At 42.1% G+C, this 23,392-nt stretch overlaps 1 protein-coding gene across 2 annotated transcripts in view; it reads left to right on the plus strand.

Moving 5' to 3' along the window:
- CPT1B (carnitine palmitoyltransferase 1B) overlaps positions 1-23,392 on the plus strand; it is an 84,361-nt gene that overhangs the window by 34,495 nt on the left and 26,474 nt on the right. For both annotated transcript variants that reach the window (XM_077473030.1, XM_077473031.1), the window contains exons 6-13: positions 46-183; positions 3,253-3,330; positions 4,783-4,890; positions 12,536-12,620; positions 15,038-15,233; positions 15,409-15,594; positions 17,211-17,316; positions 19,387-19,503. In XM_077473030.1, coding sequence (XP_077329156.1) covers positions 46-183; positions 3,253-3,330; positions 4,783-4,890; positions 12,536-12,620; positions 15,038-15,233; positions 15,409-15,594; positions 17,211-17,316; positions 19,387-19,503 — 1,014 coding nt within the window. The remainder of the gene's footprint in view (positions 1-45; positions 184-3,252; positions 3,331-4,782; positions 4,891-12,535; positions 12,621-15,037; positions 15,234-15,408; positions 15,595-17,210; positions 17,317-19,386; positions 19,504-23,392) is intronic.

Here is a 23,392-nt window from a genome sequence, read left to right on the forward strand (position 1 = left end):
CCTTTCCACGACCTTGCTACTAATTACTGACTGATGCTTTTGCAGTACTTGCAGTCCGTGCAACCATTGATGGATGAGGAAAAGTTCAGTGGTATGAAACGCTTGGCTTATGACTTCCAGAAAGATCTTGGTCGAAAGTTACAGAAATACCTGCGTCTCAAGTCTTGGTGGGCAACAAATTATGTAGGTGCAGTACACATTTAGTTCAAACTCAATGTCTTAAATACGTTCTAGGTTTGAGAAAGAGGGACACCTTTTTAGCAGAAAGTATGTGGGCTTAGGACACGCCCTTATTTACATGGACCATTAAAGGAAAAGTCCATCCTGAGCTCGTTTGGCTGTACTTCTTCTATGGGTCACAGGCGTACAATTAGTTTTGCGCTCCTGTGACCCGTTTTCAGCAGAGGGCTCCAAAGTTCGCTTTCTGCTGGCATCACAGGAAACAGTGCAGGCACCGCATCATCCCGACAATAAAGTCTGGATCCGCCAGGTGCCTGGACTCCCCGCCCCTCCACAGCTCAGTGCTCCAGTGAGCGGGGGGGGTTGAGTGGAGAGCTACTGATGGACAGTCAGCAGCCTTCCGCTCGGGGAGGTGAGAGAACCGAGCCATCGCGATGTTTGATGGCTCGGTTCTCAGTGCAGGGGTGGCGGGGGACAGATGCAGCATCAGACTGATGATGCATCCACCTAGGTAAATATGATTATGAAAAAAACAAAACAAAAAAAAACATACTTCTCTTTTAAGAATGAATAAACCAAAGATGATTGATATAAACTTTTCCCCAACTACTTTTCCTTAATACTGGCTTTTAAAAATAATAAATGCAATAATATAGAGGCTGGATTAAAGATTTATCGTTGTATGATGTTTTTGGTATAATACATTTTTTAAAAAGACCAAAAAACAAGGACAAATGAGAAGGAAAAAGGGATTTGGTTCCAAAAGAGGGAATGTCCCTCCAAACCAAGGACAGTTGGGAGCTATAACTTAAAATGCAGTTAAAGTTTATATTACCCTAAATATTTTTTTTTATTTTTTTTTCTATTATGTGTGTGTTCCCGCGTGTATTTTATAAATCATTGTCTCTATCATTTCAAGTACTTCTTCCATCTGAAGTACCTGGTTGATCCTGCCAGTCACCTTTCTTCCCTGTTCTACACTGAGCACACAAAGCACAGAAGGTGATCTGTGTTAGTGTAATTATTTTTGCATCCTTTGGCTGGCCATTCAGAGGTACAGGACACTGTGCAAACACACATGCCTGTCTGGGGTAGTTTGTTCAGCCATCACACCCCCTGACCAATCATAGCCTGCTTCTGGCACATACCCCTTCCAATCACAGCCTGTCTCTGGCACATTCCCCCGCCAATCAGAGCCTGCATCTTGCCTCTGGCTGAACAGACTATGGAATACAGGAATACTGTGTGTCTGCAAAGTGTCCTGTAACCCCACCCCCACTATCAGAAAGAAGAACTGCATTGTCACATGACACACACTTTTAACCTTGTAAAAAAGGTAAGCGATCATTCCTAAGAACTAAAGCAAAAACAGTTATTGTACCTTTATAGTTATATCTATATTAAAAAGTGTCTATAACATTGTATGATCACAACTAAATTAATACTGTATAAATAGTAAATGTTTAATAACAAAAGAAAAACAGGCAGTTAGGTATTAGACCCCTTCCACACTGAAGGCACTTTTCAGACATTTTAGCGCTACAAATAGCGCCTGTAAAGCACCTGAAAAGTGCCTCTCAATCCTCCCCAGTGTGAAAGCCTGAGTGCTTTCACACTGGGGCGGTGCGCTTGCAGGACAGAAAAAAAAGTCCTGCAAGCAGCATCTTTGGGGCAGTTTGAAAAACGCCCTGCCCATTGAAATGAATGGGCAGCTCTGCCGGAGCGCCTGAAAAGCGATACGGCAGCACCGCAACATGGGCGCTTTTAACCCTTTGTCCGACTGCTAGCAGGGGTTAAAAGCGCCCTGCTAGCGACCGAAAAGTGCAGCTAAAACAACAGTAAAATGCCGCTAGCTAATGTGGCGCTGCCCCAGTGTGAAAGGGGTATTAATCTTGTATAATACAGTCAGCCATTGTTATTTAAAGATGCTCTCCTGTTATTCTATTTGTATTTCAAATATTTTCACATTTCTTATACAGTACTTGTACCTGTATTTTTTATTTAAGTTTGAATTTTGGCTTTCAGTTAGGCTGAGTTCACACTAGTGTGAATTGGATGTGGGTTTCCTCGCATCCAGTTCACATGACAGGAGATTGTGACCGGCTCTCTATGGAGTATCTCCGAGGCGGATGCGGAATGGATTGCACAGGGGTCCTGTGCGTCTTTGACTCCGTTTCAGGACTGCATTCAGGCAAAAATGTATCCCTGATTTGTCCCTGAAACAGAGAACAGGGATGCACCGGACCCCTGCTGCGAGCCGCACGTGGCTTAGATGTGAACTCAGCTTTAAATAGTATCTTTAAATTACCCTTCATTTATTGAGAAGGCTGTTTTTGATAACTGTTGGTAGAGGTATATTATGTAAAACATTTACAGGTGCATTATGTGTCAGAAAAGGGTCACTTAACAGTGTAAATGCAATTTATGGTATACTCTTAGTTTTTGGCCAGCTCTACTCAGCATAAATGTGTCAGAGTCTAATATTTGCATTTATCCCTACTGAAGGCATATTTGATGGCGCTGCCAATGGCCTTTGTTCATAGCTGTGCGCAGTCTATTGCATTAGGGCATGCACCCCAAATGCGTGTGTGTGTGTGTGTATATATATATATATATATATATATATATATATATATATATATATATATATATATATATATATATATACAGTATATACAGCGGGTTAAATTAGTCACATGTCTTCCTTTCTGTGCTAGGGGTTGGTGCACGATGCCACTCTGCATGTTGGGTGCTACATTACTCCTTTCTGTGCTGGAACACAGAGTTCCATTGTCCGGCACCCCACTGCCACTCTGCGTGTTGCGCACAGATTAATTAGAGTGTGTCCAAGCAGACTGGCACACTCCGTGCGCTTGCCCATGCCATTGGTATACTAGTTGTGTGTTATAAACTGATTTAAAGTGTATGTTCAACCAAAATGTATTTGTGTTTTTGAAAAGAGTTTGGAAAAGTTAGAATTCCTAGGTTACCTTTGAGTTATAATGGAATACCGTAACATATTGTATGATGAAAACATTTTTTCTATAGTACTTTTTTATTACTATTTTTCAGGTCAGCGACTGGTGGGAAGAGTACATTTACTTGCGTGGCCGAGGACCAATTATGGTGAACAGCAACTATTATGCTATGGTAAGAGCAACATTTTTACTTTTTCCACGGTTAAAGGAGTTGTAAAAACAGAAGGTTTTTTTATCTTATGCATAATGTGCATTACAATAAAAAGCCTTCTGTGTGCAGCATCCCCCCTCTTAAACCACCGTTCCGGATCCCTTCGTTGACCACCTAAAGGAGACTGTTACAATGCCATCTTGCTGTCTGGTCTACAACGTTCCTGAGACCCCCTGTTTGTTCTGCCTGCTTATCTGATTCCGGTTACCCGGCTTGTCTTTGACCATTCCCTGATTGCTGCCAGCCTTTGATCCCTGCTTGTCCTGATGCTTCTTCTGCCTGCTCCTTGGTACCTCGCTGCCCACCAGCCCCCTTATGCCGTGTACACACGACCGGACTTTCCAGCAGACTAGGTCCGACGGAATCATTCCTTCGGATAGTACGATTGTGTGTGGGATAGTCCGATAGTTTTTCTTTATAAAAATCAGACGGACCTAGAAATAGAACATGGTTCAAATCTGTCCGACGGACTTAACTCCTATCGGGAAATCCGTTCGTCTGTATACTGGTTCCGATGGACCAAATTCAACGCAAGGGCAGCTATTGGCTACTGGCTATTGAACTTCCTTTTCTAGTCCCATCGTACATCATCGCGTTCAAAACAAACGGACTTTTGACTGGACTTTTAATCCGTTTGTGTGTGGACAAGTCCATTCAGAAGTCCGTGGTAACTCTGTCAAAAGTCAGTCGGGAAGACCGTCTGACCTTTTCTGCCAGAAAGTCCGGTCATGTGTACATGGCATAACACTTACCTGAGGTTCCTCTCTGTCTAGTGATGTCCACGAGTCCCTCGGCCGTCTGAGATTCTCCTTCCTGATTGGCTGAGACACAGCAGCAGCGGGACCCAAAAAGAGGAGGATCTAGAGGGGACCCAAAAAGAGGAGGATCTGGGCTGCTCTGTGAAAATCCACTGCAAAGGAGCATGTTTAATATTTTTATGGGGAAAAAAACAAGCCTTTGCAATCTCTTTAAAACCCCTTTCACATTGATGCGCTTTTCAGACACTTTTGCGCTAAAAATAGCGCCTAAAAAGCGCCTGAATACTGCTTCTCATTCATCTCAATGGAAGCTTTCACACTGAGGCTGTGCGCTGGTGGGGGTGGGGATGCAAAAAGTCATGCAAGCAGCATCTTTGGAGCATGTTTAGAGCGCTTTAAAAAGTGCCTCAAAAATGCCCCTGATTGTGTGTATGGTTAGGAGAGCTGTGGTTTGAATCTCCAGGGTGCTGCAATATTTTATTATTTATCATAAAAAAAAGTTTTGACTTGACTTAAATTTTAATGTATGTGTGCATGAAAAGGTGACTGTGATTCTTTGTATTGTATTTTACACTATTTATTGTTCAAATATTAAGTAGTACAATGTTTTTACATCCTTGTCTAACCTTCTGACATGATTATATTTTTATTTTAGGATTTTCTAACTGTGAGTCCGACCACTAACCAAGCAGCAAGAGCAGGAAATGCCATTCATGCAATGCTACTATACCGAAGAAAGCTTGAAAGGGGCCTGATACCCCCTGTGAGTGTATTTAGTGAGCAATGCATCAGTGACACGACGACATGTAATGTATAATGCTCTGTCCAGTAAGACAAAGAGATATTCACTATCAAGTGTATAATATTAAGCCATGTCTAACAAGCAAAATTGTGGAGATTTGTAATAGCTACAATATTGCTTCTGGTAATGGCACCAGGGCCACCATCAGGGGGGTACAGCCGTTACAAATGTAAGGGGCCCCGGGGTCTGAGAGGCCCGCCCAGGCCAGAAGAAGGCAGGACGGGTGACGGGGATCCATGCTGTGCCATATAGAAATGATCTCACGGTTTCCGCGGTTCTAGTGTCATTGATTTTAGACATCGAGCTCTTTACTGCCACCTCTGCCTACTATGTGCATGTACACCCCTCATGTGACAGTGATCTGCCTGTACTATTTCTCAGCAACATGTCACCTTTGTAAAAACAAGCTGGGACCAGGTAGGAAATTACAAGTCGGGCTGTGAAGGAAAGGGAGGGGGGCTGTTTGTGTACAGGGAGGGGCTAGAGGCTTGTGTGGGGGGGGGGGTGGCTGACATATAATAAGGTGTGTGTGTGTGGGGGGGCCCTGACATATATACAGGGGTGTGTGTGTGGGGGGGTGCTGACATATATACTGGTGTGTGGGGGGTGGCTGACATATATACAGGTGTGTGGGGGGCGGCGCTGACATATATACAGGTGTGTGGGGGGGGTGGCTGACATATATACAGGTGTGTGTGGGTGGTGGCTAACATATATACAGGTGTGTGTGGGGGGGCACTGACATATATACAGGTGGGTGTGGGGGGGGACTGATATATACAGGTGTATGTGCGAGGGTGGCTGACATATGTACAGCTGTGTGTGGGGGGTGGCTAACATATATACACGTGTATGTGCGAGGGTGGCTAACATATGTACAGGTGTGTGGAGGGGTGGTTGATATATACAGGTGTGTGCTGGGGGGACGCTGACATATATACATGTGTGTGGGGGGGGGGGCTGATAGATACAGGTGTGTGTGTGTGGGGGGGGCTGAAATATATATACAGGTGAGTGAGGGGGCTGACATATATATAGGTGGGTGGGGGGGCTGCCATATATACAGGTGTGTGTGTATGTGTGCATGGGGGGGCTGACATACATACAGGTGTGTGTGAGGGGGGCTGCCATATATACAGGTGTGTGTGTGTGTATAGTGGGGCTGCCATATATATACAGGTGTGTGTGGGAGGGCAGCCATATATACAGGTTGGGGGGCTGACATATATACAGGTGTGTGTGAGGAGGCTGCCATATATACAGGTGTGAGGGGGCTGATATATATACAGGTTGGGGGGCTGCCATATATACAGGTGTGTGTGAGGGGGCTGCCATATATACAGGTGTGTGTGTTTGTGGGGGGGGGGGGCTGCCATATATACAGGTGTGTGTGAGGGGGCTTCCATATATACAGGTGTTTGTATGGGGGGGATGACATATATACAGGTGTGTGTGAGGAGGCTTCCATATATACAGGTGTGTATGGGGGGCTTCCATATATACAGGTGTGTGTGTGAGGGGGGGCTGCCATATATACAGGTGTGTGTGGGGGGGCTGACAAATATACAGGTGTGGGGGGGGGGCTGACATATATACAGGATTGAGGGGGGGCTGATTGCATACAGGTTAGGTGGCTGGTGTGTGTGTGGATTCGGTGGGATGGCCCAAAGCCAAGCCCTGGGGAACGTTGGTGGTCAGGCTCAGGAAGGGTGGGGGGTTCAGGTCTAAAGCTGTGTAAGGGGCCCAAAAAGATGGCTGCTCTGAATGGCACTTCCGGTGGGGGGGGGGTATAGCTTATATTCAGTATGCAAAAAATTGCTTTGTTAAATAGATAATATAGTGAGGCAGGACCGAACTGCAAAAAAAAGAGAAGTGTAATATACAGTTGTGCTGGTAAGTTTACATACCATGGCAGAATGTATTATTTCTTGGACATTTTTCAGAGAATATGAATGGTGACACAAAAACATTTCTTTCACTCATGGTTAGTGTTTGGCTGAAGCCATTTATTATCAATCAACTGTGTTTACTCTTTTTAAATCATAATGGTAACAGAAACTAACCAAATGACCCTGATCAAAAGTTTGCATACCCTCGTGATTTTGGCCTGATAACATGCACACAAGTTGGCACAAATGGGGTTTGAATGGCTCTTAAAGGTAACCATCCTCATCTGTGATCTGTTTGTAATTAGTGTGTGTGTATAAAAGGTCACTACGTTTCTGGACTCCTGACAGACCCTTGCATCTTTCATCCAGTGCTGCACTGACATTTCTGGATTCTGAGTCATGGGGAAAGCAAAAGAATTGTCAAAGGATCTGCGGGAAAAGGTAGTTGAACTGTATAAAACAGGAAACGGATATAAAAAGATATACAAGGAATTGAGAATGCCAATCAGCAGTGTTCAAATTCTAATCAAGAAGTGGAAAATGACGGGTTCTGTTGAAACCAAACCACGGTCAGGTAGACCAACAACAATTTCAGCCACAACTGCTAGAAAAAATGTTCAGAATGCAAAAAAACACACAAATAACTTCAGATAAAATATACTGTCTGAAAACATGCGGTGTGGCTGTTTCAAGATGCACAATAAGGAGGCACTGAAAGATGGTCTGCATGGTCGAGTCGCCAGAAGAAAGCCATTACTACGCAAATGCCAAAAGGTATCCAACTTACAATATGCCAAGCAGCACAGAGACAAGCCTCAAACCTTCTGCCACAAAGTAGATTTTTGGCCACAACCACAAGGCCTATGATGAAAGGTACACCATTCCTATTGTGAAACACGGAGGTGGATCGCTGATGTTTTGGCGATGAGGGAGCTACAAAGGCACAGGAAATTTGGTCAAAATTGATGGCAAGATGAATGCAGTATATTATCAAAAAATACCGGAGGAACATTTGCATTCATCAGCCAGGAAGCTGCGCATGGGACGTACTTGGACATTCCAACATGACAATGATCCAAAACACAAGGCCAAGTTGACCTGTCATTGACTACAGCAGAATAAAAAGGTTTTGGATTGGCTATCTCAGTCTCCTGACCTCAATATCATTGAGCCACTCTGGGGAGATCTCATGCAAGTTCATGCAAGACAGCCCAAGAATTTACAAGAACTGGAGGCTTTTTACCAAGTGGAATGGGCAGCTTTACCATCTGAGAAGATAAAGAGCCTCATCCACAAAAACCACAAAAGACTTCAAGCTGTCGTTAATGTTAAAAGGGACAATACATGGTATTAAGAACTGGGATACGTAAACTTTTGATCAAGGTAATTTGGCTAGTTTCTGTTGTCATTATAATTTGAAAAGAGTAAACACAGTTCATTGATAATATTTGTTCATTCAGGAAAGGAAGGAGCCAATAAACTATATATTTACCAGCCCCTTCCCCAGCTTTCCATCCTGAAGCATACACCTGTGTGCCTGCAGCAGCTGTCGGCAGGAGAGGAGAGGAGCGAAGCCGGGAGAGCTGCAGGGAAAAGTTGCACACAGGGGGGCCCAGACAGCAGATGGAAGGGGCGCATGTGCTAAAACCAATCCCCCTATAGTGAAGCTGGAAGAGAAACAAGGTGAAGAACCTGGCAGCACTGCAGGGGGAGGCAGAAGAGGATTGGTTTCTGCAATAAGACAGTACAGCCAGCCCTCCTGCTCAGCGGGTGCCTGGGCTCTTTTCTTGAACTGATGGGGCCCAGGTACAGTACAGGAGGTCAGCGGACCTGCCTTAAAACCCCATTATTTTGCATTTAAAATAATTATTCTATGTTGGAGAGCTACCTAACCTCTCCTTTCTATTTTGTTTCCAATACTGTGTATATAAAAATAAAAATAAAAAGTGCATATAAAGTGCTGCGGTACTACACTTCACCACCCGCTCTTTTCATGTGAATTCAAATACCATATATACTTCAAATGTGCCAATGACTGTTGAGATGCAACCTACATCAGCACTAAAAAATGATGCTGGCTGTCTCCACGTCTTCACTGATCACTCCAATAATTCCTCCTCTCCGCAAAATGGACCATGCAGTTGAAATCAAAAGAGGGAATCTCCTATAGTGTTAGATGTGGGGACAGCTGGGAAGCGGTGAACAATTTATTTACAATCTCATTTTGACCCACTTAGTTACAAGGGGTTAAGGAATTGCAGTGAGTGAAGTTTTGGAGTGTCACTATTATTACTTTGCTACAAGAGCACAGTTTACTTTGCACTTAATCCAGGACTTTTTTTTATTAAAAGACTGATGGAATATTCTTTTTTCACTTAATAAGGACTTCACTGATATTGTTTTCATTTATTTATGTGGAAGGTGTTTTGTAGTTCCTGAATATGCACTTTATATTTATGTACAGAGCACATTTTTTTTTCTTGTCAAATTTGTTTATTGAATTTTTGAACTAGCATACATAAGTACATATGGTGGAAGCAAAAGAAAAGATCACATATATGGTAATAATATAATTTTAGCATAAATCAAAAGATTACGTCATACATTGTATAAGAGAGGATAAAACCAACTTAGACCAGGTTACTATAAGATGAACCCCAAATTTTAAAAAAAGGTCTTTATTATTATCAAGAGTATAGTTTTTAAATACAAAAAAACAAAAACAAAAAAAATTTTTATTAAAGAATTTAAAAACCTTTTACTACATATTGGAACTACAGTGGTGTAAAAAAGTGTTTGCCCCCTTCCTCATTTCCTGTTCCTTTGCATGTTTGTCACACTTAAGTGTTTCAGAACATCAAACCAATTTAAACAATAGTCAAGGACAACACAAGTAAACACAAAATGCAATTTGTAAATGAAGGTGTTTATTATTAAAGGTGAAAAAAAATCCAAACCATCATGGCCCTGTGTGAAAAAGTGATTGCCCCCCTTGTTAAAACATACTATAACTGTGGTTGTCCACACCTGAGTTCAATTTCTCTAGCCACACCCAGGCCTGATTATTGCCACACCTGTTCACAATCAAGGCATCACTTAAATAGGAGCTGCTTGACACAGTAAGGTAAACCAGAAGATCCTTAAAAGCTACACATCATGCCGAGACCCAAAGAAATTCAGGAACACTTGAGAAAGAAAGTAATTGAGATCTATCAGTCTGGAAAGGGTTATAAAGCCATTTCCAAAGCTTTGGGAATCCAGCGAACCACAGTGAGAGCCATTATCCACAAATGGCGAAGACATGGAACAGTGGTGAACCTTCCCAGAATTGTCCTAATTCAGTTACATTAGAGGGTTTTCGAGCATGAACGGCCTCTTTAAGGTCATACCACAACATCTCAATAGGATTCAGGTCAGGACTTTGGCTAGGCCACTCCAAAGTCTTCATTTTGTTTTTCTTCAGCCATTCGGTGGTGGACTTGCTGGTGTGTTTAGGATCATTGTCCTGCTGCAGAACCAAAGTTCGTTTCAGCTTGAGTACACGAACAGATGGTCGGACATTCTCCTTCAGGATCTCTTGGTAGACAGCAGAATTCATAGTTCCTTTTATCACGGCAAGTCTTCCAGGTCCTGAAGCAGCAAAACAGCCCCAGACCATCACACTACCACCACCATATTTTACTGTTGGTATAATGTTCTTTTTATGAAATGCAGTGTTCCTTCTACGCCAGATATACTTGGACACACACCTTCCAAAGAGTTCCACTTTTGTCTCATCGGTCCACAGAATGTTGTCCCAAAAGTCTTGGGGATCATCAAGATGTGTTGTGGAGAAATTGAGACGAGCTTTGATGTTCTTTTTGCTCAGCAGTGGTTTTCTCCTTGGAACTCTGCCATGCAGGCCATTTTTGCTCAGTCTTTTCCTGATGGTGGAGGCATGAACGCTGACCTTAACTGAGGCAAGGGAGGCCTGCAGTTCCTTGGACGTTGTTGTGGGGTCTTTTGTGACCTCTTGGATGAGTCGTCGCTGCGCTCTTGGGGTAATTTTGGGCGGCCGGCCACTCCTGGGAAGGTTCACCACTGTTCCATGTCTTCGCCATTTGTGGATAATGGCTCTCACTGTGGTTCGCTGGATTCCCAAAGCTTTGGAAATGGCTTTATAACCCTTTCCAGACTGATAGATCTCAATTACTTTCTTTCTCAATTGTTCCTGAATTTCTTTGGGTCTCGGCATGATGTGTAGCTTTTAAGGATCTTCTGGTGGACCTTACTGTGTCAAGCAGCTCCTATTTAAGTGATGCCTTGATTGTGAACAGGTGTGGCAATAATCAGGTATGGGTGTGGCTAGAGAAATTGAACTCAGGTGTGGACAACCACAGTTATAGTATGTTTTAACAAGGGGGGCAATCACTTTTTCACACAGGGCCATGATGGTTTGGATTTTTTTTCACCTTTAATAATAAACACCTTCATTTACAAATTGCATTTTGTGTTTACTTGTGTTGTCCTTGACTATTGTTTAAATTGGTTTGATGTTCCGAAACACTTAAGTGTGACAAACATGCAAAGGAACAGGAAATGAGGAAGGGGGCAAACACTTTTTCACACCACTGTATGTACCATTGGTATAATGATAACCAAGGAAATAGAAATTCTGCTACCAGAACTATATAATGAGTAAATGGAAAGAGGAGAGAGAGAATAGGGGAAAAAAGTAGAAGAGAGAAAGAAGATAAAAGAAAAAGTAATCTTATGCCGCGTACACACGAGCGGACTTTTCAACATCCAAAGTCCGACGGACTGAGTCCGTCAGACTATTCGATCGTGTGTGGGCTGCAACGGACTTTTGACTCGCCAAAGTCCGAAGGACTTTAGAATATGGAACATGCTTCAAATTTTCCCGACGGAACTCCGCCGGACCCGGTCCCTTCGAAAACTCCGCTCGTGTGTATGCTATTCCGACGGACTAAAACCGACGCTAGGGCAGCTATTGGCTACTGGCTATGAACTTCCGTATTCGAATCCAGTCGTACGTCATCACGTTCGAATCCGTCGGAGTTTAGTGTGATTGTGTGTGGCCAAGTCCGCTCCACCGAAAAGTCCGTCAGAACTCCGTCGGAATTCCGGCAGAACTCAGACGGAACTCCTTCGGAAGTCTGTCGGACATAAGTCCTCTCGTGTGTACGGGGCTTTAGGTAGGAGAAAGAATAGATAGGGACAGAGCACATTTTGATGCTGGTTATGTTTTTTGCCTTTTGTTTTTTTCTTTGATTTATATTTTAGAATTTTAATGGATATGTTTTGTAGTATGGTGCCATTTAAAGGATTTTTTGAGTGCTGATGTAGGTTGCTTCTCAACAGTCATTGGTACATATGGTGACACATTTGAAGTACATATGGTATTTGAATTCTAATGAAAAGAGGGGGAGGTGCATTATAGTACTGGCATGTTTTAGGCATAATTTTATTGTTATTTTTTTAGATCCACAGTATTGGAAACAGAATAGAAAGGAGAAGTTAGATAAAACTACATCATAATTAATCTAATGTAATTTCTTTTATATATATATATATATATATATATATATATATCTTGAAGGGTATATTACTTGGTGACAGCAGCTGCCCACGAATCACACTCTCCCATATTCTTCTAGAGTCCATTGCGCAGAGACGGGTATTATTTATTCTGCTAATGTTGATTCCTTTGTGACCAGGTCATGGCTCTTGGCATTGTCCCCATGTGCTCCTATCAGATGGAGAGGATGTTTAACACTTCACGGATTCCAGGAGTGGAGACTGGTGAGTGTGTTATAGAACAGTACAAATTAAATATAGCCGAAGATCACATTGCACACAACTGAAAAACTGCAAATCCAGGACATAACATTGCATACAGGATACATTTCAATTCATTCCATCATTAGTTTTCAGTTGACAAATCCAGTGTGATTGCCCCAGCATCCTGCAATCCAGGGGAAGGGAAGCTCTTTTAAAGGGAACTATGGGAGTTGCTATTGCTAAATTGTTTAAAAGGTGTTGTCATCCATATCTTGCTGACACACCTCCCATACACATTCTTTTTTTTCTCCATAATAAATTTTATCGAAGATGGAAAACATTACAAACAGAATAACAAATACATTTGGTGGTTCCCTATCCTAGGGTGTGATTGAACAGCAAGAGAAAAAAATAATAGGCAACAAAACCTATGACAAAGCAGAAACAATACATGTAAGGAGACAAAATATCTGATAGCACAAAAAGAAGGTAATTTCAGTGTGTAAGATTTCCCAAATTTCAGGAAGGGACCTATATATGTGTGAGTCCATTGGCGCATACACACGATTGGACACTCCGACAACAAAATCCATGGGATTTTTTCTGACGGATGTTGGCTCAAACTTGTCTTGTATACACACGGTCACACAATGTTGTCGTAAATTACGAACGTCAGGAACCCAGTGACGTACGACAAGCTAAGAAAATTGAAGTTCAATAGCCAGTGTGACTCTTCTGCTTGATTCCGAGCATGCGTAGAACTTTGTGCTTCGGAATTGTGCTAACTTTGTGCTTTGGAATTTCCGGCAGTTGTGTGAACGAAAATGCCTTGTTGGTGTCAGAGGAGAATGGGCAGACTGGTTCAAGATAATAGAAAGGCAGCAGTAACTCAAAGAGCCATTTGTTGCAACCAAGGTATGCATAATACCATCTCTAAACGCACAACACATCGAACCTTGAAGCAGATGGGCTCCAGCAGCAGAAGACCACACCGGGTGCCACTTCTGTTAGCTAAGAAGAGAAAACTGTGGCTACAAAATTGGACAACGTTGAACGTTGCCTGGTCTGATGAGTATTGACTTCAGCTGCGGTATTCAGATATGAAGGTCAGAACTTGGCCTAAACAACATGAAAGCATGTATCTATCCTGCCTTGTATCAAGGATTCAGGCTGGTGATGGTATAGTGTGAGTGATATTTTCTTGGCACATTTTGGGCCCCTTAGTACCAATGGAGCATCATTTAAATGCCACAGCTTACCCGAGTATTGTTGCTAACCATGTCCATCCCCTAATGATTACAGTGTACTCATCTACTGATGGCTACATCCAGCAGAATAATGCACCATGCCACAAATCTCAAATCATCTCAAACTGGTTTCTTGAACATGACAGTGAGGTCATTGTACTCCAATGGCCTCCACAGTCACCAGATCTCAATCCAGTAGAGCACCTTTTGGGATGTGGTGGAATGGAAAATTTGCATCATGGATGTGCAACTGCTTGATGCTATCATGTCAATATGGACCAAAATCTCTGAGGAATGTTTACAACACCTTGTGGAATCTATGCCACGAAGAATTAGGGCAGTTCTGAAGGCAAAAGTGGCCCTAACCCGAATAACCCGAATTTTATATGGAACGCAAAAAATAAAAACCCCAGTGGTGATCAAATACCACCAAAAGAAAGCTCTATTTGTGTGAAGAAAAAAAACTAATACAAATTTTTGTTTGGATAGTGTTGCATTACCGGGCAATTGTCATTCAAAATGAGACAGTGCTGAAATCTGGAAATTGGACTGGACAGGAAGGGGGTGAAAGTGCTCAGCATTGCAGTGGTTAAGCAAGATCAGTTTTTTTTATATATTGTTTTTTGCCTCCATGATTAGTTAGATACAGGAAGGTTCTGCTTCTATACATAATTGGAAAAAAAAACATTTCATATGTCAGCAATTAGATGTTTGATCATTTTCTCACAGTGTGCAATAGTGTACTTCATTATGTCTACAAGAGCACAATACTATATCTACCTTAAAATCCAAATTTGTGAACAGTGGATAATTATTCTCACTGAAAAGCAACATAAGAATCAATAAACCTCAGACAATAATATGTGAATACACAGTATTCAAAATTTACTAAAACTGAAGCTCACTCATAATCTGGTGCAGCTGTGCATGGTAGCCAATCAGATTCTAACTCCAGCTTGTTCAATTAGGCTTTAACAATTAAAACAATAAAAAACAATAAAACATGGAAGCTGATTGGTTTCTATGCAGAGCTGCACCCGATTTTGCACTCTCCAGTTTTAGTAAATCAACCCCAGTACTTGCGTTCTCTGTACATTAAGCATTACACAGCAGCTATTTCTATTATAATCATCATTTAGTCATATGAACAAGCATACACACAATCCAATTTATATATATTTTTTTCTGCAGACTTCCTTCAGCATCTGGTAGAAAGTCGACATATATGTGTGTACCACAAGGGCCGCTTCTACAGGCTATGCCTATATGATGACAGAACCCTGCTTAGCCCACGCCAGTTGCAAACACAGATTCAACGCATTCTTGATGATCCAAGCCCACCACAACCAGGCGAAGATAAACTGGCAGCACTCACAGCTGGGGACCGGTGAGATCAGGGAAAAGGGGAAAAGACTAGGAAGACTCATAGGCATGGGCAGAATATGGATATATATTATAAATATAACATTTCCCTTTCTGCTTGTCTCCCTCTTTCTTTCCTTTCTTTATACACTTACCACTTGTTGAAACTTTTCCCTTTTTGCTTTCAAATGATGTAACAGGGTCTCTTGGGCAAAGGCTCGCTCCGAGTTCTTCAGTCACGGTGCGAATCGGGTATCACTGAGCTGCATTGAAAAGGGTGTCTTCTTTGTTTGCCTGGACCCTGATGCCTTAGGATATCAAGAGGAGGATAAGAACTCTCTCAGTGTATATGCTAAATCTTTACTTCATGGAAATTGCTACAACAGGTAAGAAAAGACAGAATAACATATATATGGCATGTCATTTCTGGCCTATTTGTACGCTATTTCTTGGTTAGTATTTGAATTTCAGTCTGATGCTATAGAACAATCATCAGCTGTATAACTTTTGTTGTAGTTAATACATCGTTAAAAAATGTACTTATCAATTTAAATATATAAGCCATTATCTCAAGTGGAGAAAATTGGAGAAAACGACTTTATTGTTTAATTTTTTTTTAATGACGTTAACCATTTCCTTTTTATTGTTAACTGAGGATGCATTCTAACAACTGGATATTATACATGAAAGTTGTAAGTGTGTGTGTTTTGCTGAATATGATATGCCTATGTGCATATACACTTACCAGACACTTTATTAGGTACACCTTGCTAGTACAGGGTTGGACCCCCTTTTGCCTTCAGAACTGCTGTAATTCTTCATGGCATAGATTCAATAAGGTGTTGGAAACATTCCTCAGAGATTTTGGTCCATATTGACATGATAGCATCACACACATCCATGATGCAAATCCAACACATCCCAAAGGTGCTCTATTGGATTGAAATCTGGTGACCATGGAGGCCATTGGAGTACAGTGACCTCATTATCATGTTCAAGAAACCAGTGGTGAGATGATTGGAGCTTTGTGACATGGTGCATTATCCTGCTGGAAGTAGCCATCAGTAGATGGGTACACTGTAGTCATCAAAGGATTGGACATGGTCAGCAAAATGATGCTCAATTGGTACTGAGGGGCCCAAAGCCTGCCAAAAAATATCCCCCACACCATTAAACCATCAGCCTGAACCATTGATACAAGGCGGGATGGATTCATGCTTTCATGTTGTTTAAACCAAATTCTGACCCTGAATTCTGAATGTTGCAACTGAAATCGAGACTTATCAGACCAGACTTATCAGACCAGGCAACATTTTTCCAATCTTCTATTGTCCAATTTTGGTTAGCATGTGCGAATTTTAGCCTCAGTTTCCTGTTCTTGGCTGACAGGAGTGGCACTCTGTGTGGTCTTCTGCTGCTTCAAGGTTTGATGTGTTGGGAATTCAGAGATGGTATTCTGTATACCTTGGTTGTAATGAGTGGTTATTTGAGTTACTGTTGCCTTTCTATCAACTCAAACCAGTCTGCCCATTCTCCTCTGATCTCTGACATCAACCAGGCATTGTCGTCTACACAACTGCCCCTCACTGGATATTTTCTCTTTTTGGAACCATTCTCTGGAAACCCAAGAGATGTAAACCCTAGAGATGGTTGTGCATGAAAATCCTTGTATATCCGCAGTTTTTGAATTTCTCAGACCAGCCCGTCTGACACCAACAACCATGCCACGTTCAAAGTAATTTAAATCCACTTTGTTCCCCATTCTGATGCTTGGTTTGAACTTCAGCAAGTCTTCTTCACCACATCTAGATGCCTAAATGCATTGAGTTGCTGCCATGTGATTGGCTGATTAGCAATTTGTGTTACCAAGCAATTGAATAAAGTGGCCGGTGAGTGAACATGCAAATGACTATGAGACAAGACACTGATTGTAAATTAAATTTGTGTGCTTGATGCTGACTTCTTCAACTGCTCACTTACTTTCCCCTCTACTTCATTGCAGGTGGTTTGATAAATCCTTTAGTCTGGTTGTGTTCAGTAACGGGAGACTGGGTCTCAACGCTGAGCATTCCTGGGCTGATGCTCCGATCGTTGGACATCTGTGGGAGGTACTGACAGACTAATTGATGTGATATACTCAGGTCTATATTAGCAAAATGATATTATATCTGAACTGGCCATGTATACTTCTCACTGTTATCTGTGCTTTTTAAGATGTACACCAGTGGTCATCAACTTATGAGCTAAAGGGGGCCTCAAATGCAACCCCTGACATCACCAAAGGGTTGCACATAACATTCATATGTAATGCTTGGGGGGACTGTCGGGAACTGCAACCCAAATAGAGGAAATGAGGTTCAGAGAGTGTGGACATGCAAAATTTTCGGCTAAGGATTGGCTACAGAATACAAAACTGGGAATATGTTACATGAGGCTGGTAGAAACCAATGCCTTTTACCCTAATCAATGTTCCCACAACAGACTGCTGAAGTCTGAGGGCCTCACACAGGGCCGGGACAAGACGATCTAGAGCCTGAGGTGAACATGCCAAAATGAGCCCCCAAGTTGTATGAGCATTTTGTGTCAGCAAAAATCTCCCCACAAAAACACTGAGCTCTAATCTGCATGCCTACTCCTTTAGCATAATTTCCCCTCCATCCAGTACAAATCCACCCCCCTGCTGAAATCCCACCTCACAAAACAAATCTTTGCCCCCCCACCCCTTATTTCCCCCAGCTCAAATGCCCCCCCCAAAAAAAAATTCACCCCTCCTAGCACAAATCCTCTACCCCTTCCCCTACTAGTACACATCTTCTCACCCTCCCTTCCATCACTTTAAATCCCTGCCTTCTAGCACATATTCCCCCCAAACCCCCCACCCAGCACAAATCTTCTTTCCCCCTCCCAACACAAATCCCCATAAATCAGCACCCCCTCCCCCAAATTTCCTCTCTGTGAACAATACTTACTCCCTGCAGCCCCTAAACAAGTCCCCCACTTCCAACATTAATCCCCCAAATCACCTTGTTAGTGTTCTTTCCCACCTCCCATGATATCCCAGTTCCCAGGGCGGCTGCCCCTTCTGCCCACCAATTGTCCCGGTCCTGGCTGAAAATCATATACCAAAGGACTGCATTGTTTTTTTGTTTTTGTTTTTTTTAAACAAGTTATACTTACCTGCTCTATGCAGTAATTTTGCGCAGAGCATCCCAGATTCCCCCCCCCCCCTCTTCTCCTGGCTCCTGCTGGATGCCCCGATAGCAAGTATCTTGCTGTCGAGGCACCAAGCAGGCACGCTTCTGATCCGCACCTCTGTGTGTCCATTCACACATGGAGTTGCATCTCGGCCCCACCAACTCCTGATTGGCTCACTGGCTGTAATTGACAGAAGCGGAAGCCAATGCCTCCTGCTGCTGCCAAAAGCCAATCAGGAGTACAAGTACCTGGAGAGGCAAGGCTCTCGTGGACATTGCTGGATCAAGAGGGGACTCAGGTAAGTATTAGGGGGAAGGCTACTGCACACAGAAGGCTTTTACCTCCATGCATACAAAGCATGAAGGTAAAAAAAAACCTTGTGATTTACAACAACTTTAAATGTAGAAGGGGCTGTTAATACCCTGTCAGTTTTTCCTATTAGGGAAATTTATTTTCACTCCTTGTCCCTACAACACAACAGGAAGAGAAGTGTAATCACTCCAAAGTAAGAAGGAAGCCCCACTTAGACCGCTATTATCAAAACAAGTGTGACCATTGGAAGATTTCTCTGTGTTCCTGTGTCAGTTACAAATGTAACATTTTGGACTCCCCGATATTTTCTGTCATTGTGGGAGAGGTTTGATCTCCCCTGCAGTGTCAAATATAATAATAATAATAAAGACCTGACAAGGGTTCTTACACTTCAATACATATAAAACAAAAAAGCTCTGACTTTGGATCTACTTTAAACCTTTATATCTTTCGTAGACATACAGGTTTGTGTTACATTAACGTGACTGTAGATTGCGTTCAGTGTTTGTCAAGTTTCGTAATACTATTTGTTTTTGTTATCCTTCTCACCTCTTCTTTTTACCCGTCCTTCAGATCTGTTTTATATTGCCTAATTTCATAACTTATAATATTCTATAATCAATGTCAACATGCGTGTCATACATTTTATGTTGTGTCTGTTCCTGTCATAGTTTATGCTGGCCACTGATTGCTTTGAACTGGGTTACACAGAGGATGGGAATTGCAATGGAGATCCTGGACTCTCATTACCTCCACCGTACAGATTACAGTGGGATATTCCAGCAAAGGTGGGTTTTTAAAAAAAGAACCAAACTGTGGAAGTTTTACCTTAAAAAAAAAACAAAAAAAAAAAAAAGTGCTCTCCTTGCAGCTGATCTTTCCCTATTTCTGACTTATCACAGCACTGTGTCTCTGTGTCTGTGTGGAGGTGACCATCTTGGTAGAGACAGGGCTTTGCTTCCTCACATTGAAGCTGCCCTGCTGGTGACTAATTAGTTGATAACTTGTGTTGCTATGTTTTAAGAAGTAGCTAGAGTACCAGCAGAGGTTGTAATGGGGAAATTCAACAAGTTAGGTTTTTTGATGGATCTTGTTCTGGACCGTATCCTGTAAAAGCTGAAAGGCTATCATGTCTATTATAATGAGGATCCGTAGGGGAGAGTATGGTTTTGTATTTGTATAGATGTATTGTTGTCCTTACTTCCATATTCAATGACTGAGATTATGTTTCGAACTGGTGTCCGTCTAATCAAAGTTGAAGATATTGTTCTCCGAAACCTTTCTAAACTTGTCTTGCTCTGGAATTTGTAATGCTTATTTTATTTCTGTTCAATAAAGTCTTTCTTGAGATAAAAAAAAAAAAGAAGTAGCTGGAGAGGTTTAGAAAGCACAGATAAATGAAGCATAAACAAGGGGATCTTTGTACTGCAGGTTCCCAGGAACAGCTTTCCCTCCAGCTCGTAGAACAGTGAGCAGCACAGTAGTGATATCACCAAATTAAACACAAATTTTTGATAAAGAGTTAGAGGCACAGTGTCTTCAATTATCACACCGTACAGTAGTTATATGAGTATAGAAAATAGAAATGTAAATGTACAGGAAGTACACTGCATTTTCAGGAAATATTTATGTCAAAAGTTAAATTTTTAGGGTACATCTTAGGCACAATGAATGTTTTTAGATGATCTCTAGGGATGGGCCAAACGGACCCCTGTTCGGTTCAGTCCAGAACTTCCGAACACCGCGAACGTTTGGAGCCGAACACCGAACCCCATTAAAGTCAATGGGACCCAAACATCAAATATCAAAAGTGCCCATTTTGAAGGCTTCATTGCAAGTAATTGGGCATACAATGGTTATAGGGGTCTGGGTCCTGCCCTGGGAGACATGGATCTATAAAAAAAAAAGTTTTGTGAAAAACTTCATTTTTAAGTGAGCAGTGATTTTTTTTTATTTTTAAAGTGAAAGCCTAAAAATGAAAAATTCCTTCCAATATAGTGCCAGGGGGTCCCCTTAGTCTAACTGTAAAGTGGCAGATCTGTACCATGCCTAGAATCTGATGCAGCAATAATTTAATTTATAAATTTATAAAGCCAAAAAAAAAGAAATTTTTCCGGCAAGCTGCCTTTATTTTACTCAGCAACACTGGGAAGCCAGTGTGTATGATGAGGCCACAATGTAGGAACAAGATTAGAGATTTTTTGGATACATTCTGGTGTCACTTTGACTTTGGACAGAAGTAATGGGTGCGTTAAAATTGGTCTTTGGGTGTCGGTGGCGTCTTCCCATCGTAACCCTATAGAGATAATCTTGATGAAAGCAAGAATTTGACTTGCTGTAAAAAATTGCTATGATATGCACCTGTCAGAGAGGTGCAGAAAAAATGGTCTTTGGGTGTTGTGCCCATGAAACCTATACCAAAAACATTCTTCCAGATGAAATGATTGAACGCCTTTAAAGCTAGGCATCCTCGAAGTCCTGCAGAGATTCTACATCCCAAAAAGACTTAATCAGTGACATCGGCATCAGGGGCTTCATAGCTGGTAATCCAGGACTGATTCATTTTTATAAAAGTCAAACGCTACACGGAGTCTGTGGACAGACGCGTTCTATGATCAGTAACGAAACCTCCTGAAAGCATGCTGGTTAGCACGGGCAAACTTACTAAACAGAGGAAATGATGCTTTGCCTCAGGACCGACCACCACGTCCACCTTTGCCTGTGGACACATTTGTTGCTGGCCCCCTTAGAGTGCCAAGGGAACATCTGCCTCTCCTTGTTGTCCTCCCAGACATTATTGGGAGAAAGGGGGCGGTGCTTACAAGCAAATGTAAAGAAGAAGTTGAAATCTGTACGTAGATGCACTTTAATCAATGTAAAGAGGTGTTTGGTGCATTAATTTGAGTACTCACACTACACAGACACACTCCACGGATACACTATAATATACTGCAATATAATGCGCCAAACGTACAGTGATGCACAGAACTATATGGCGTTAAAATGGCAGTAACACACACGAAACTATATTGTGTTAAAATGGCAGTAACGCACGCAAAAAACTATATGGTGTTAAACAGGCAGTAACGCACGCAAAACAATATGGTGTTAATCTGGCAGTAACACACGCAAAATGATATAGCGTTAAACTGGCACTAATGCACACAAAACTATATGGCATTAAACTGGCAGTAACGCACGCAAAACAATATGGCGTTAATCTGGCAGTAACGCACACAAAACGATATAGCTTTAAACTGGCAGTAATGCACACAAAACTATATTGTGTTAAACTGGCAGTAACGCACGCAAAACTATATGGCGTTAAACTAGCAGTAACGCACGCAAAACTATATGGCATACAATGGCAGTAACGCACGCAAAACTATATGGCGTTAAACTGGCGGTAACGCATGCAAAACGATATGCGTTAAACTGGCAGTAACACACGCAAAACTATATGGCGTTAAACAGGCAGTAACGCAATCAAATAGACAGTGTTCAACCATCACTACACTGAAGCTATCTGAACTGTCCCTACTCTAGCTTTATACTAATGTCAAGATTACTGACACGGTCTCACTACACTACAATGAAACTATCTTAACTGTCCCTACTCTAGCTGTACACTATGCAAAGCTGAATGATGGTCCTCCTCACTACACTCACACTATCCCTAGACTGACACTAAACTAATATTCTACAGTGACAATTGGAGCAAAATAGCACAGTATAGCGCGCTAACTAACAAATAGCACTGAACAGAGCCCTGTTCTATCTCTCTCCACGCTGAAATCACACTGAAAATGGCTGTCATTGAAAGAATACTTTTATACTGTGGGGCGGGAATGAGCCATGATTGGATGAAGTCATGATGACAGTGTCCAATCATGACTCTGACAGTGCTCTGTGCCCTGATTGGCCGAAGCAATGAAAGTTTCAGCCAATCAGGGCTTGCAATGCACTGTTCGGCTCTGCAATGCATTGCAATCGTTCGCCCATCCCTAATGCTCTCTATTTATAGCATAGCATAACTTCACTTTTTGAGTTCAGGTCTATTTTAGGTGGCAGCAACAAAACAGAAGATTTCAGTCGACTCTAATTTTTTGAAGTAGAGCACAGAGTATTTGCACCCCAGCATAAGTTAATTGCCCCTGCTACAACAGTTGCCTTTTCCATATATATATTAATGTTAAGTTCTGCATTATGTTCATTCTGTGAGTTCATTATAATAAAGCCTCCTGTCCTGAACCTTGTCCTGAGCACTTAAAGGATAAGTTCACCGTTGGAACAGGTTACATATTCCACCCTATTTTTGGTTTGAACATGTAACATGCTACAGCATCTATAGCCTCTACCCCCCATCCCTCCTCTCTGTGATGGGGGATCCTCTCCCTGCACCTGCTGTCACATTTCCAAAACAGTGCGGCCATTTTGGGCTCCGCCCACACGCCTGCATTATTCATTTACAGATTCCTGTGAATGAATGCTTAAAAACACTGTCAGCCATTGTGGCCAACAGTTTGTAGTTCCCAATGCACTACAAGGTCACTGGCAAGCACTCTCATAGTCCATTGATCTTCCTGTTCTGAGGTTCACACTGTAGCGATGTGGGAACCAGTGCGATTCCAGCGCCGGTTCCCGCATCGCATCTCACCTGCAGGCAGTTCACACTGC

This window comes from Lithobates pipiens, unplaced genomic scaffold (genome assembly GCF_037356315.1).
Source record: "Lithobates pipiens isolate NorthernLeopardFrog02 unplaced genomic scaffold, aLitPip1_a1.2 Scaffold_8, whole genome shotgun sequence".
Taxonomy (NCBI): domain Eukaryota; kingdom Metazoa; phylum Chordata; class Amphibia; order Anura; family Ranidae; genus Lithobates; species Lithobates pipiens.